At 49.4% G+C, this 16,420-nt stretch overlaps 1 protein-coding gene across 4 annotated transcripts in view; it reads right to left on the bottom strand.

The window, feature by feature from the left end:
* LOC119169689 (uncharacterized) overlaps positions 1–16,420 on the bottom strand; it is a 489,699-nt gene that overhangs the window by 105,082 nt on the left and 368,197 nt on the right. For 2 of the 4 annotated variants that reach the window (XM_075886975.1, XM_037420718.2), the window contains exon 2: positions 4,386–4,439. In XM_075886975.1, the coding sequence (XP_075743090.1) occupies positions 4,386–4,439 (54 nt within the window). The remainder of the gene's footprint in view (positions 1–4,385; positions 4,440–16,420) is intronic. The other 2 variants (XM_075886976.1, XM_075886977.1) reach the window with 1 other exon arrangement.

Here is a 16,420-nt window from a genome sequence, read left to right as displayed (position 1 = left end):
ACGTATATGCCCCGGACGCGACTTCGATCGGTCTACGTTTTCGTTTTTCTTATTATATCCGCAGCCGCAGCAACGGGACCTCTGCAGATATACAGACTGAAAAGGAAAATCATATATATATATATATATATATATATATATATATATATATATATATATATATATATATATATATATATATATATATATATATATATATATATATATATACGGCACACATAGCAGGTACCAGCACGCCTATTCGCACGCCGAGAGACCGAAAACAACTGCTTCCACAATGCTTTTATAGGCACGACGTCTTGAGCTTCGTTCTTTTTTTTTTTTTGGGTAACTTCGATTCCTATTGGCGTGACAATGACAACTGACCTTCCTCGGCCACTGTAGCGTGCGCTGTATGCACCGTACGGATAATAGAAGAAAGGTTCGCGCAGACGTAATGAACAGCGTTCAATGACCAGCTCGCCCCCTCTTCACCGAGTTTATACTAATAAGCAGAGTTAAGTTCGGGAAAATTATCGTGCAGTAGAATATTCTTACGTATATGGTGCCGACACCACAGCATACATGGCTGCATAAGCGGGCGCAGGGCTTTCGAGGGGGGGGGGGGGGTCTTCACAGCACACGCCTCCTAAATTCAATGTATGGGGCTGGCTTTGCACCCCGCCCATCTTGCCTTGCGCGCACGCCTATAGCTGTGTCGTTTCGCCAAAGGTTGACACAACCGATCACGTCCCGATATATGTAACCTTTAAACACAGGCGCCGGTCCGTTGGTAAAAGTAACACATAAAAAGTAACAAAAGCCGAACACAGTAAAGTGAAAAGTTGGGCGAGTTGGTGCTGGTTCATGATGATACGGGGCGCGAAAAAACGACACACAACAGAGAAGAAGTACACAGACGACGCGCTACTAGCAACTGGAATATTTTATTCAGGAAACACCATTTATACCGCAGTGACGTCACCGCGTCACTGCGGTATACTAGCGCGTCGTCTGTGTACTTCTTCTCTGTTGTGTGTCGTTTTTTCGCGCCCCGTATCATCATGAAAAGCCGAACAATGCGGCGATCTGGCTGATTTAAGTCTTTATGAAACGTGAAGTAATACGTAAAACTTATTTTCCGGGACCTTATGCAACATCTCAGCGGTATATGAGACGAATATACTAGCCGTGTCTTTTTTTTTTTTTTTTACCAGCGCACCGGGCCGTAGTGCGCTGTAGAAGAAACATTGCAGTTGCGGCGCTGCCAAAGTCACATAAGCCGATACTCTAGCCAGACGCGCAAAACCCGTCAAAGGCTACAACGCCAATCATGCATTTCCCCCTTCACGCATACGCAAGTGACTCTGTCATGCGCCGCTGTCACTCGACTTTTGCGCTTGCATATACGCGTATACTTTGCCCTACAGAAGTTCCGTGCAGTGCCGCCGAAGGTGCACATACAAACGCGTCACGTCAGTCATGCAGCCAACACCAGCCGCGGTCGCGTGGATCGAAGAACCGACAGCTGTTTTAATCCGTTAACGTTGGACCACCCGTTCAACCTACGTCACTAGGCAAATGAAGTGCCAGATAGACCATGTAAACAGACAAGAAGGATGCGGCTCATATAGTTTTCGCGGCACTGCACCGAATCGTTCGCACAGGGTGTATAATTAATGACCCCCATTTTCCCGCGCTTTCATTCCTTTTATTGCATTCTCTTGCTTACGTCAGCGCCTATTAACGACTCGCCAGGAGATCGTTCGCTTTTTGGCAAGCTCTGCGAATGGCCAGCCACGTCATACTTTTCCCGCCATAGGAGTGTTGTTATACGGTCCCTGCATATGCTCTGCGCGCCAACGCAGACTCGGCGCAGCATGGTTTCCTAGGAACTAATAAACACTTTCAAACCGAGCAAGCACTAAAGCACGGGAAGCAGCGTGACGTCACCATAACTCAGTGGTTATAAAGACGTCGTCAGTCGCAAGGAGCTGCAGAGGAAAGAAAATATAGTTTATAGAATAATATGCTGCACGCACCTGCCCCGGCCTGTCGCTAGCAGCACCGCACGGCTCTGCCGCATAGCACGAAGCGAATGTACGCGTTAAATATGGTTGCGTTTCTGACTACAATCTAACTTCGCTGCGTCGACCATTAACCGTGCGTTAGTTCGTGCTTTATAAACCATAACCGTTAAGAGCCCAAGGTACTTATACGAAACCAGCCATAGCGCGCCAGCGACACCCTCTGTTTGCATATGTGAGAACTATGCAATGCAGACGTCGTAACGTTAGTTCACGTTAAGTACGCGTTTTTATGATGAACACGTGGTCTTTCCCGATGCAGAGAAAGCGTACGCACGCGCGTACAATAAAAAAAGTTATTCATAAAGCACGCACGTGGCAAAGGATTTGTGCGTAGAAAATACTTGCGGGGAATATAAGTGGCTACTACGTATTCTGAGCACTACAACATGGACGCTGCATCGAAACTATACGAGCTTGATAAAACAATTTTCTTTAACGCGAACGATATATACACATATATCGTGCGTTAGCGGGAGGAAAGTTTTTGTACCTTTCTTTCTATAAATCAAGAGTTGTTTCCCATTTCTGATATGTAACGTGCCCCTCACCTCTGTAATGTGAGAACCCTGAGGGTGAAAAATAAATAAATAAACTTGAAAACGAATGAATAAAATAAATACGTAAATATCTTTTTCGCCCGTATGCAAAGATTTCCCCTGCACCAGTTGTTGCCGCTTGCCTCTTGACAACGCACTTTTTTTTTTCCTAACGAGATATACAGAGACTGTTCGCGCCCCCGAAAAGCAGAGCCCATTTCGATGAGGCCCCGCATATCAGCTCCACGCACGTTTGCATTGCAAGCGGCGTGCACGCAAGGAACGCGCTATGTGCGCGCCATAACGCACGATTCACGGTCGACCCCTGCCGCCTCTTATGAGCACGCGTTTCTTATTCGTTCAAAATATTTCGTTCTTCTTAAATTTATTTTGAAACCTCGACGAATGAAACAACGGCGCAAAAGCGGCTGACAAGGAATGTATCGGACGTGTTGGTGCAACGTAACGCCTTTCGGCGGCCCGATTCCGTCTGAGAATAAGAATTTTGATTATATTTTCTTTTTCGAACATTTTAGAGTGTTCTTATATTGTGCGTGCTAACAAAATAAGCTCTCAGCCGAGGCCATTGGCCCCTGCACAGGAGATGGGGGGGAGGGGGGGGGGGCAGGAGCTGAGTTCGCTCCCTTTCGCCTAATCATACCCCCAAACCCAAGTCTGCCACGAGCTTTTACTCAGTTACCGCTGCCCCGTCACTAATTAAATTGCATAGCCATGCATATTTTTGACGATAATGGCGGCCCAGATGACCTATCGCCGTATTCCAGAGCTGCTTACTGGCCGCCTTTATTCCCGGAAACGTAGGAACCAAACTCACACTAGTGTGGTTTTTTTTTTTGGGGGGGGGGGGGGGGGGAGAGCGGGGGAGGAAAACGGGGAGGGGGAGAGGGCCTGCACTAAAGCTTGCTTTCTCCAGAGCCCCCCCCCCTCCCCCTCCCCTCTAGTGGAGAGCGCTGCACATGCCAACGCTCATGGCCGTTTCCTGCGCGAATTATTTCGCCCACTCACCCATACCCTCTTTGTACTTCGATCGATTGCACGGAGGCTTCAAGTATTACGAGCCCACTATCCTTGTCTTCTTTTGTTATCTTGTGTTTCGGCCAATGAGCATCCCTACAGCTGATATTCAATCCAGTGAAATGTGGAAAAGAAAAAAAAAAGAAGGGAAATTGCTCAACTATCAACATGAACAACCCGACATAACTCGACATCACGAAGGTTAAGCGATCCTGTTTAGTCGATGCGTTTGAAACCACATTCTAGTGGAGTTAAGAGGGTAATGTATGTATACGTGTAACTGAATTTTCCGGGTGCCACTGTGTACACTATCAGCGTCAAATAGAGCGCAAACAGCGGCAAGCCATCGCGATGGCACAGTGCGCGCCGTCCCCTTATTACGATTGACAGCCGCGCGCATCATGATCGGCATCTCTGCGCATATTTGCTTGCCTTTTTGTGGTGATAAATAGACGGCGCACTATCCCCCGTATTCCAGAACGTCCCTTCACTCAATGCGTCACCTTCACTCGAGAAAGCCGATTGGGGCGCCTTCTCTAGGCACTGCAACTCACTGCATACCACCGATGATCTGCTGCGATTCTTGAGTAGCAGAGTGTCATTGTTAATCAGGGTGGTGGCGCAGTGCTCAACTCTGTCAAGTGAAGGGTGAAAGTTGAGTCGAGGAGTGTTTGTGAATACGGCGGTATGCCACCACGGGTTCAATTTGACGCAGATAGTACAAGTTGGGTCGACATGCACTCACCCTGACTTTTAGGAGGGGTATCTGTTGGCACGATGTCCTCTGCTTGTCTTGCTGCTGCAAAGAGGCAAGAAACAAACGACAACGGTTAGATGAACGTGTTTCTACAGAGATACGAGCAACGCATTAATTAAGTAAGATGATAACGATAAATATTGATGTATTGGACACGGCGAACTAAAAAAAAATTGCACGTTGTTAACGACGAGCAGCGCGTTTGTGTAAACTATTGCAACACGACTCTGCAAACTAAGGCGTTTGTTGCAAGATTGGCAACTGCAGGTCGATCTGTCCCTATTCGCGCAGGTAGCATGTCTTCCCTATAAGGGCGAAATGCCAAATACACTATGTCATCATAAATACACTGTATATGTCGTTAAAAATAAACCGTACATGTCCATGTCATCATGACACATAAGGATAAAAACGCAGGGAAAACCTAAGAATCTTTCGATAAAATTTCAGAGGAAAACTCTTGCACCCTGTGAATTGTGTTGGAAAGCATTAGGTTTCTTCCAACGATGTTGCAAAAAGATACTTTGCGGAATAGACTGCGAAGATAGACAACATTCTACTAGACGTACACTGTTTCGGGTTCTGTATCTGCAGAAAAAAAGCAAAAAAAAAAAACTTAGTACTGGTGCTCCAAGAGTCTGTCACCATTTGGAACCATATTCGCCCACAAGCTCCTTCTAAAAAATTGTTTTTAACAGCAAATCCAGCGAAGAATAGGTACTTGATTGATGTGTTAACGACATAAAGTTTAATGTTCCCATTAATTAGCACAGCCTGAGTAGTGGCGAGCGAAATGCTTCGTGAACACAGCCCTGATTCGTCGTTCCCTGTAGTTGATTGACGATTGATTTGTAGGGTTTAACGTCCCAAAACCTTCATATGATTATGAGAGACGCCGTAGTGGAGGGCTCCGGAAATTTCGACCACCTGGGGTTCTTTAACGTGCGCCCAAATCTGAGCACACGGACCTACAACATTTCCGCCTCCATCGGAAATGCAGCCGCCGAAGCCGGGAATCGAACCCGCGACCTGCGGGTCAGCAGCCGAGTACCTTAGCCACTAGACCACCGCGGCGGGGCGTCGTTCCCTGTAGTTCAATACCACTGACCAAACCCGTGACCCTTATACACCGGTCGACATATGTCCTCCGGCATCTGCGTTGCCTGCCACCGGATCCCCGAGTCGACGTCGCGAAAGCAATCAAGCGAGGACGACTAGCCAAGGGGGAAAAAAAAATCAAGCTCAAAAATTCTAGGAGTCGATTCTCATTCAACGCCTGCAGGTTAGCCGCATAGACAAGAGCGTGAAATGACGACGGAGCGAGACGACGTGCCACAATGGGGCCGGTCCACTTCATTCGGAGCGCACTTTCCGCCCGGGGTGTGTTTCAATCTCCTGGGTCGGTGCGAACCCGCCTCATTCGTTCGGACACAGTGAATCATCCGGCGTACGCCCCGGAGCGAAACTTGTCATCTGCGAAGCGTCGAGCGCCGTCCGCCCTTCTATTCTTTCACGTCTTTTTTCTATTTCTCTTTCTCTCTCGTCATCATCTCCGGGACAGAAGAGACCACCGAGAGATGACCGAAGACTCGCGTTGCAAGTCGACCCGCGCCGGCGGCGGGTCCGTGCAGCAAGGCTTTTGGCACGTTTGAAGCCAACGCGAACAAGAGGGATGGCGAAGTTGCATATAGGGTTCGGTCGTTCTTGCCGCATGGGCGGCGGCCTCCATCACGAGCAGTTCTCTTCTTCTTCGTGTGCGAGGAAGAGAAAGAAATGAAGGCGAGGAGGGTGCGCAGGAGTCGTTACGACGGGGGCCGCCCGGGCGGAGGCACCGAAAAGCGGTTTCGCCCGTGCGGTCAGCACCAGCGAGAGCATCGAGAACGCGCTGCTACACACTCGCATGCGTGCGCGAGGTTGGAGATATGCAAACGTATACACACATAGATGCACCAGGTTGCGTCTTCGGCTATGGCTGTACAACAACCGTCGCGCCGCCGACGCGCGGCCTCTTCCCGCCTCGTCCTTCTCTCCCTACCCTTTCTCTCACGTTCTTTCCTTCAGGCAGCCTTACGCCATTTCCTGTCTCGAAGAAGAGACAGGCAATCATCCTCTCTCCCCTCCTCCTTCTATCTCCTTTTCTCTCTCGCCACTGCATATTCCTCTCAGCGGCGAAGATGACCCCCGTCTTTGTTGCGATCGTCCGTAGCACGCCCGCTCGCTCGCCGGCTCGTTTCTTGAACGCGATACTTTCCGGTTATTCGTTGAACTTTTTTTTTTTTTTTTGTCGAAAGCCGAGAAGAAGAAAAGAGAACCGGCGGCGCGGTGGTAGGTCGCGTTGTGTATATAATGACGCACCACCTTCAATGATCGCCCGAGCTCGCGGTTTGAAAAGAAGCGAAAACCGGGCGGGCGATGGAAGAAGTGCAGAGCCCACCGCGACCCCACGTGCACCGCGGCAGGGTAACGCCAAGATGCCACCTGCGACGACGACGCCAACGCGCATCCAGCGGGCGACGACTCGGGCGCGCTAACTGAGCCGACGCCCCGCTTAACGTGTATACAACTCCCGCACGACGGTCGAGGGTCGCACGGTCAACCCCCCCCCCCCCTTTTTTTTTTTTTTTTTGAGCAAGCAGTTAAGGGAAGCGAGACATTCCCGGACGCTGATATCAGAACGAAAGCAGCAAAAAAACCGGGAACAACGGACGAGGTATATAGAGTACGCGTGGGAACAGAGAGCGGACGAAGACCGAATAGTCAAGCGAGGCCCACGCGAATCTTCAGCGGGTAACTGCCGACTTGTTGCTTGCGCTTTGAAGAATGCGAACAGATGGCGAAGTCCTTCGCCCTCTGGCTCTCTGGAAGCACAAAGTCTGCGCGTCGCACGTTTCGCCGCAGCCGACGCCCAGGCGGATAGATAGAGACGCTCTAAAGTTTTTACACAACGGGCGATCACGCCCAAATAAATGACGCCTCTGCTCCGTCTCTCTTCTCTGTTTGGGCGTTGTGCGCGCAACGGGAGGGCGGCGAAATGGCTCTTTTGCTCCGCGGCTAACGTCCCGAATCGAGCCGCCTGAAAGGTCTGGCAGCGAGATTTTTTTTATTTAGATGTTTTGTGTTTATGCCACGTTCTTAGACTTTACAGTGGACAGACGTGTTTGTGCGTGGGCAGAGCTGCCATACTATATTTATAGACGCATAAGGGCCGTATATGCAGCGCTCCTAGGGCACACTCAAGGAGGCCGCTCATGTGCAGTGTATAGTGGCGGTTGAAATATGGCGGCAAATGTGTTTCGATTCGAACTATGGAGCGGTGAACCGGATGAACTTGTATAATCACTTTCATCTTGTGACTGGAGAACGATCCGTAACACACACACACACACACACACACACACACACACACACACACACACACACACACACACACACACACACACACACACACACACACACACTAATGAACAAACTAAAAGCAAAACATAAAAATAAAAAACAAAGCGAATAAATTATAAGATTTCGGCCATATTTGCGGTCAGAACACCACCGATCACATCTGATCAAAACTTGAACAAAATTACCGCATTTCCATTTTTTTAGAGGACATGAATATTTTGAAACCAGAAGTGAGGGCTCGACCGGATATTGCTGGAGAAGAAACAACATTGTCACTCGGTGGTCGCGCCAGTTCAAAATAATTTTAAAAAGTGACGCCCTAACCAAACTCCACGGCGCAGGTGTGTGTGTGTGTGTGTGTGTGTGTGTGTGTGTGTGTGTGTGTGTGTGTGTGTGTGTGTGTGTGTGTGTGTGTGTGTGTGTGTGTGTGTGTGTGTGTGTGTGTGTGTGTGTGTGTGTGAAATGGCAACTTGATCTACTGAACAGATATGAAGCATAGCGTGTAACGCACAACGGGATAACGTCAAAAAAACGTGATACGGAGACAACGCGCTCACAAACTTGCGGGTTTCGTGTTCCTGCATCACATACACGACCATGACACACAAAAAAAAGCACATCATCTCATCACGCGATGAAGACAGAAATAAAGAGAGAGATAAAAGCGTAACTGTATACACGCTCGACAGCAACGGGAGGACTGTCCTTCTTCCTTCCCGTTGTACGCACGAGAAACAAAAAAAAAAAAAGAGAGAGAACAGCGGAGACCATTGTCTCGTCGAGTTAGTAGCCCGTGCACACTCGGGGCGGGCACCACGGCATTTACCGCAGATAACACAGCGAGCCACCGCTGTACACACGGAGGAACTCGGGAGCATTATCGTGGCCCATTACACGCTCTCCCTGTCCCAAGGACTCGGGAAGTTAATGCCGTATATACGGTGCCGTGTTCTATAACAAGCGGACACGACGCAAACATCGAGCGAGTCTGGCGAGCTTGTTAGCGGGCGACACGACGCCAAGTTGACCTCGTCAAGGGGAGAGCGGGCTTTTTTTTTAGGGCACTACCATTCCTGATACGTATATGCGGCTATGTGTTGAAAGAGAATCGGACAGACCCGCGCTTCCTGGACGTTCTTGATGGCACCGGTGCCAGCATGCAGTCTCCAAAACTGCGCTCCCTGCCACTTCAATCGATCTCGAAGACCTATAGTTATGAACGTCCCAGTTTCCTACTAAAATAATGCTAGAGAGATCAATGCGGAGCAGCGATAGTTTGGTTACCGAGACAAAACAGGGGTCTATAGTGCATAAATTCTTCCTTGTTTGCCCGCGGCTATCATGACAGATTCAGACAACTTCCTCGCTCCATTTTGTACCCGCTATAAATTTACTTATTGGCCAGTAAGATTTCTAGAGATAGTATATGTTTACCAAGATGAATGATGGTGATAAGTCTTCTGCTGCATCTTCCTTTCTTTCTTATACCTCTCATTAACCTTCCCTGCGCGCGCACACACACGTACGCAACGGTGCTCGATACCAAAATAGACAAGGATTGCACGTGTCCGACATGCACAAAACAGCGGTTTTACCGGTGCACAAGTAAACAATCGTCTTGACAAGCTGCTGCTTATAACTAAGAGGCCAGGAGCCTGCACATCGCCGACTCAGAGAGTCGCTGTTCCCATAACGTGTATTGACAAACTCAAATCGTTGACAGTGACAGTATACCATAACCCCTTATAGATAGCGCCCATTGCATAAACGATAGCGCTCGTTCCGTAACCCCGTAGATAGCACTCGTTGCGACGTATACCGCCGCTGTAGCTCGGGTGTTGCAAACCGCTCGATGCGACAGAAGCAATAATATAATTTCTGTTGCGCGACCATACAAACAGAGCAATCGAACTAATACACATCAAAAGTGGAGCTTGGGAGGACATTTCGTGTAAACCTCAGCTTTAAGAGAGAGAGAGCAGCATACAGAAATATGACGCGACGTTGTCCACAGTTAATTAAACACGGCGTTTCGCAGGAAATTAGGTCCGACAGGATGCATGCTTGGCCGCGTTAAACTGCGTCTTCTAATTTTTCCAATCAGCGCAACGCGTGAAAGAAAGAAAGAAAGAAAGAAAGAAAGAAAGAAAGAAAGAAGGAAAGAGAGAAAGAAAGAAACTGGAGAGGGAATAAGAGGTAGACGCCCCGACGAGGCTTATCACGTAATGCGCACCCGCCGAACGCATCCCGGAGTGGTTGGTTGTCGGATGGCATGGTGGAGCAATCGGGTTTCGTATTGCTAAATGCAGTATGCAGATTTGTCCTTTAGGTGTTTGCATAACGATTGATGCGTGCGCCTCCCCGCATAACATATAACTCGGTCGGCTGCACGGTACTGCAGGCGCGAGCCCCGAGACTGTTTCTTCTAAGCCAGATCCATGTGCATATACAGCCACTCAGCGAACGTGCGTATGCAATCCTTCTAACGAACAAGCCTCATTTTTTTTTATTTCTTTTGTTTTGACAAGCTATAAAGAAGCAGCTATAGATATAAAACTAAATAAGAAAGAAAGCGCGCAGGTATGCCCAGCCCTCCACAAAAGTCATCCCTGCGACGAAGAACCCACGAAATCACGTTTCTTTCTCCTCCAACAGTGTAAACACCCGAATGATTGCCCATATATTATATATGCAGTTATCGAAGAATATATTTTGAGAACATTGAACCTGCAGCTTTATTGCCTGTAATACTTCAACCGCGTGCTCATGTATACGACATCGTTCAATACACGCACCGACGCTGCTTTGCTAGCGATCAAAAGTTATAACTGAAGTGGACACGGAACACAAGTCCCCCCTCCCCCTTTATTCAGGCTCCACCCAATCGAAAAATCCGATCGGCACGAGTGATATAACGCACTGCAGCTCGTGCTGTATGTACGCCGAAGATGAGAGCTGTAAATATATAGCTCATAGCTCCCTCGCTCTTTCATTCGCCTCCTTTGGCCTGCATATTACGGTCGCCCACATGCGTTTATACGTTCGCGAGAATGCATTCGTGGACGGGTGGCGTGTGTGTGACGTAATAGCTGTGGCGTTCGGCACGACGTAAATCAGTGGCCGCGCAGGGCTACCGCGATGGGAGCCCGTGTGCACGCGCGTCGTAAAACGTTGATTTAATAATTCCCCTACCGGAGAGAGCCCCTCACTCGACAACTCCGCGTTGGAAGGGGTCAGGGAAAAAGCGCAAGAGAAAATGTAGGCGCGGCGTGCACTGTGAAGATAGCCGCGCTAACCGCGTAGCTCGCGGTGATCCAGGCCGAGGAGGGGAAGAGAGGAGGAGGGACAGTTGAAGCTTATGTATATACATAACCTATACAAACACAGAGACATACGGCCTGCCCATCGTATACACACAGGTTTCGGCGGTCAGCCGTAATATATATATACAGCTGGCGGCGGCAGCGTTGATTTGCGGTCGGGCTCGCTCGGACCCCCGAACGACTTCTCATTTCTTTTTTTTTTCTTGTCTTTCGGTATGTCGGTACATCCAATGGTCAAGCCGCCGCTGACCTGGCGGTGCGCAGAACGCGTAGACGGTGGTTCCTTTTGCCGATGAGACGGGGGCGCTGCAGGATCGTAAAAGATGGGAAGCAAAGCGCGGCACGGCCCACGGGTTTCTTTCTGATGGACGGCACGCACCGACTCTCGATATCGCCGAGCACTCTGTGGAGATGGCGCTTCAAGGGGAGATGGAGCGCGGCTCGGCTAACTTAAAGAGAGGATCGTTCGAAGCTGTATAGCGGGACCGCGGCATGCCGAAAGAAAGTGGAGCATTGCTGCCAGCGTTAGATAGGACGCTTACGAGCATGTGTTTTCTTTTTTTTTTTTTCGTTTTTGTGTAGACGACTGTGTATTCAAGTGGCATGACCAAAGCCTGTCGGTACAGTTGTAGCTGAGCTGTTCACTCTACAACTGAAATTTACAGGTACTTAACGTCTCTCAATACTGCCTATAACGTCCACCAGTAATCTCACTGCCTATATGTGCCAATGATTGTCAGCCCCAGCGGTACAGTCGTTAGTGCTTTGCCGCCGACCCGAAAGATGCGGAATCGATCCCGACCCTATAGCTGTCGCATTCCGATGGGGGCGAAATGCTAAAAGCCCGTGTAGTGTGCGACTTGCGCACTCGGTAAAGAACGCCACGTGGTTGAAATTTGCGCAGCCCTCTACCACAGCGTCCCTCGTAATCATATCGTGGTTTTTGCGCGTCAAGCCCCAGATATAACAAGAGAACGAGGAGCTGTTGATTAATTGAGACAGCCAGGGGTTCTTTATCATCGATAAGGATCACGTTTAACACGTTAGTATTGATAACTAGACGTGTTCATCAAGATTTGAGGCGAAACAACCGGAGACAACGACGGGGTAAATGAAATATGTGTATATATGTTTTTTTTAGTCCAAAGTTACATTCTGTTTGTAAAACCATAAGCCTTTACTTTCCTGTCGATCCTGCCGCCCGGTTCTTGGCCGATGCCCCTTTGTGGGTGTGCGTCAGTATTATAAGGATCATCATCATCATCATCATCATCATCATCATCATGTGCATATCCCTTAGTTTATCATCGTATTGGCACTCATCGTCTCAGAACATGTTTACCGTGTATATGGCAGACTAACCTATATCCTGCAACAGCACCAAGCCGCCACCCATTGCCATTCCGGGCTAGCTCAAATAATGCGCGATATTTTTACCTTAAGCTCAGCGAAGCCGCAACTGCGAGCTAATCGACATTGTAAGTCAAACGCAATCCCCAAGTTTCCCACGCTCTTCTTTTACTTTCGGGCTCGAGGCGGTAAGATAAGTTTAATCTACAGGCTCTCAGATCCCCAGCAAGAACGAGGCACGCCACGCATCACGCAAGGCCGCGGTGGCGTCGGTCGTCTTACGGTGGGCTTTCTTCGTCGAAGGTCCACTCACCCGTGGCGACGAAAAAAAAGAAAAAGAAGCCACTTTCAAGTTCGCCGCGTCGACGTCGTCCACGCTGGATTAACGAGCGACACCGCGACGGCCCCGCGAAAGAAAAGTGCACTCGTCGACAGCCCCCGGGACAGAACTAAACCATGCTCCCTTTCGCAACAAATTATTATTTTTGTTGGACGGAGTTCCAGGAGACGAGTGGGAGGCATCTGCGCGAGTACAAACATACCTGCCACACGCCGATCAAGTAAAAAAAATAGAATAAAAAGGAGGACGGCCGGCCGCGGTTCGAAATCCCTTCGGCACGCCGACGACTTTCGACAAACAGCCGGACCGGCATTCTCAGCGTCGTCTGGTGGGCCCTTCTGGCGCCGGCAAGAGGCTGTAGACTAGCACTACAGACAGGAAAGCGTGCACCGTAAAAGGCAACGTTTCCATCAGACGCACCGGAGGCAGCGTGTTTCTTGTCTTCCGAAGATGTTTACAGCGCCGCTTCGAAGGCCTTTTTTACGGCGCGGACGGGGGCATACATACGGGGGAGTCGTTTCGGGTTTTCTTTTTTATGATGCAGCGGCAAAGATCGCGCGGTCTCCCCGAAACGGGACGAGAGCTTTGCTTTGCGACGTACGAGTGCGTGTCTTTCTGTAAGCCTTTCGAAGGAGAAGTGCGGTTGGCGGGGTTTACAAATCGGCGATGTTATAGATATATACGGCCGATGCCTCACGAAAAAACTAACCAGCCACCAACCACTAACCCGCATCGAGCGCGTCACGGTGTGTGTTCTCGGCAATGCTGTTTACACACACACGCACACACACACACGCACGACACGCATGCCTTAAGCCGAGCGATCGTATCTCGCACCACCGCCGTTGCGGCCGGCGACCGCGGACTCTTCCGATCTTTTAATCCGCTAAGATTCCTATCGCCGTCTACTTTTTTCGAGCTTCGGCTTTGGCTCGGCTTGGCCAGTGACGCGAGACCGACCCTGGGGTGGTTCACTGGCGGTGGATTTAACGTTCCGTGGGTGGTGCACGTTCCATCCTTCCTAGCCTGCACTCGTTTTGTGCATGCGTGTGTCGTCCAGTGGTTTTCGGAGAAGCCTCGTTTTTTTTGTTTGTTTCTTATACGCCTCGTTCACGGTCTGACGCACGGGTTAACGTTCTGCCGTGCTTTGGGAGTTCACCTGGACCTCGTTCCACGAAATCCAGTCTCTGATCTATGTTTAAACCAGTGTCGGCGACGTGATAAGCCTCGGAGGGGTTTAGTCTTACTAATCGGGTTGTTTTTCTCAGAAAGCACCGCATGTACCGCCCGTCACCATCACAGAATATGAGAACAATCCGTTTTCTTTCATCTCCGCAATCGTAGGAACTAACAAAATCTAAAAGGCACAGGAAAAAAAAAAACGAATAACGACGAGCTTTGAACAAAACAACCGAGTTAGCGTTCGGAACGCGGATGTATACCATCGATAACAGGGAAAAAAAAACAGTTACTGACTGCGTATTCATTGCGTTCTGTCGGTCTCACTTCCGGTCTTTACGAAAAAAAAAAAATTGCCGAACACGTGCCAGTGATATCCGGGCGAAACCTATAATTCTTACGGCCGGAACGCAGAGGCGGGCGTCTTTCACGAAAGAACGAGGAGCTCGCTTTTTTAACTGCCGAAGCGACCCCGCGGGACGCGCTTGAAAATACCTACGAATCCGATAAGCCAGGAGCAATGAACACAAGTATGTGACTGTGGGTCGTTCTTTATATCCCTCTTTCGTTATTTATATATTTTTTTTTCAAGGTGATCACGAGCATCCCATTTTACGTTCTGCGTTTACGCTTATGCGAAGCGATTAAACCGCCAAAACTATTTAACTCGCCCAGCCGACGTCCCATTCCTATCGCGCGTGCGATCATAAAGGCACGGATTTGTTCTTTTACAGCGTCCAACCCACGCGCTTCGCCGCGTATTCATGCAAATCGAATTAATGCGCTGCGACCCCGGGTTCGTATTCGGCAAGATTAACGGCCTTTCAACGAATTACGTCCGCCGGAGGATCCGCTTTTTTCCTTTGCCTCCAGTCGTGCGTGTATGGCGCTCTAATCTCTGCGAGAACACATTTCTTGGCTCGTTCCATACTAGGTATACACACGAATGTGCTATGGCGTTTACACGAGATGAACGCGATACCACCGATTTTATTGCTCCGCTATAGGTATGCAGGCATACAAACATCGTTGTCTTCAGGAATACCATGATAACAAGCTATAGGTCATGCACTATGGAAACAGGGGAGAGAGATTTGGAGGGCGGGGGGCTGTTTTGCTTTTGCAATACATTCCAATAGTAAGGACCTCAGTGGGATAACGTAGAAAAAAAAATAATAAGAGAGAAAAGGAAACTTCGTCCAATCAAGTCCCCTTACAGGAGAAGCCCGTACTTGCCCATATATGGTCATGCACCATGGAAGCCCATATTCGCAAGCTTCATGAAGTGAATCTCGAGATATGTGCCTCCTCGCACTACTCATGGAAATTATTGTATCCCTCGAAACACACGGCGCCATTAGATGTTCCTAAAGTATGTCTCGCTGATCGATTTAATTACCAGACTGCGTCAACGTATATTATACTGTGCGTGTGTTTTTGTATACGCTGATGATGCGGATGCTCCTATGGCGAAGTCATTTTTTTTTCTTCCACCGCTATGTGCGCGGTCACCAAACACCTGATGGTTTCGGTATATTGTCAAACGATTGTCTCTACGGTCATCGCGACTTCGCGGTCGATGTCGCAGAGGGTACGATTCGTAAACGACCACACCACACCGACTGCGTCCGACTCAATGGCGCGGAGATCGCAATTTCTCGCCGTGCCTCTTCTATGCGCGCCCTACGATGGGCATCGCGACTGCAGAAATATAGCGAGAGAAAAAAGAAGGTAAAGAAACAGAAAAAGGGAGAAATCAAGAAAATGTCCAACGACACTTCGAATCCGGGTGACTCCTCCGACTACTACGCATACAAGGCGTAATCCCTTCGTTCCAAGAAAAAAAAAGATAAATAAATAAAAGAAAAAAGGAAGCAACGGGACACCAAAGCGCGCGGGAAAACCAAACACACGGGGGCGTACACACATACACACAAAAAAAATTATGAACAACAAGGAAAAGGGACTGTGTGTCAGCGACAGCAGGAGGCGGCGGGGTCGCGACTCCGAGCAGCTGTTACAAAGACACGGGTCGCGAAGCCTGCTGCGGAGAGCGAGCCGTCCGGAGAACCGGCAGGCCGCCCGACTATACGCTCCGACTGCACTGCCCAGCCCGCGCGCCGCAGTCAGTACCCGAAGTTGTTGCTGTTAGTGGTTCATGAGGAAAAGGAAGAAGGCACCTAATTTCTGTCTGCCTACAGGCGACACGGCGCAGTGCCTTTGGGGTGGGGTAGAGGGGGGGGCCCGAAGTGCCCCCCCCCCGTCTTCGCCGTGTTCCGTACTCACAAACCCCCTTTCCTGCACGATATCTATCAGTTAATGTCAGAGCAGCGTTGTCCGATGGGAGCGCATCACGTACGGGACGGCGAGGCATAGAACTTGTGCGAGCGTTTATACATACATTCCAGCACAGCTGTGTAGTTAAAGCAGCACTT

This window comes from Rhipicephalus microplus, chromosome 2 (assembly GCF_043290135.1).
Source record: "Rhipicephalus microplus isolate Deutch F79 chromosome 2, USDA_Rmic, whole genome shotgun sequence".
NCBI classification, from domain to species: Eukaryota; Metazoa; Arthropoda; class Arachnida; order Ixodida; family Ixodidae; genus Rhipicephalus; species Rhipicephalus microplus.
The sequence above is the reverse complement of the archived record's forward strand: the minus strand, read 5'-3'. Positions and strand labels throughout refer to the sequence as shown.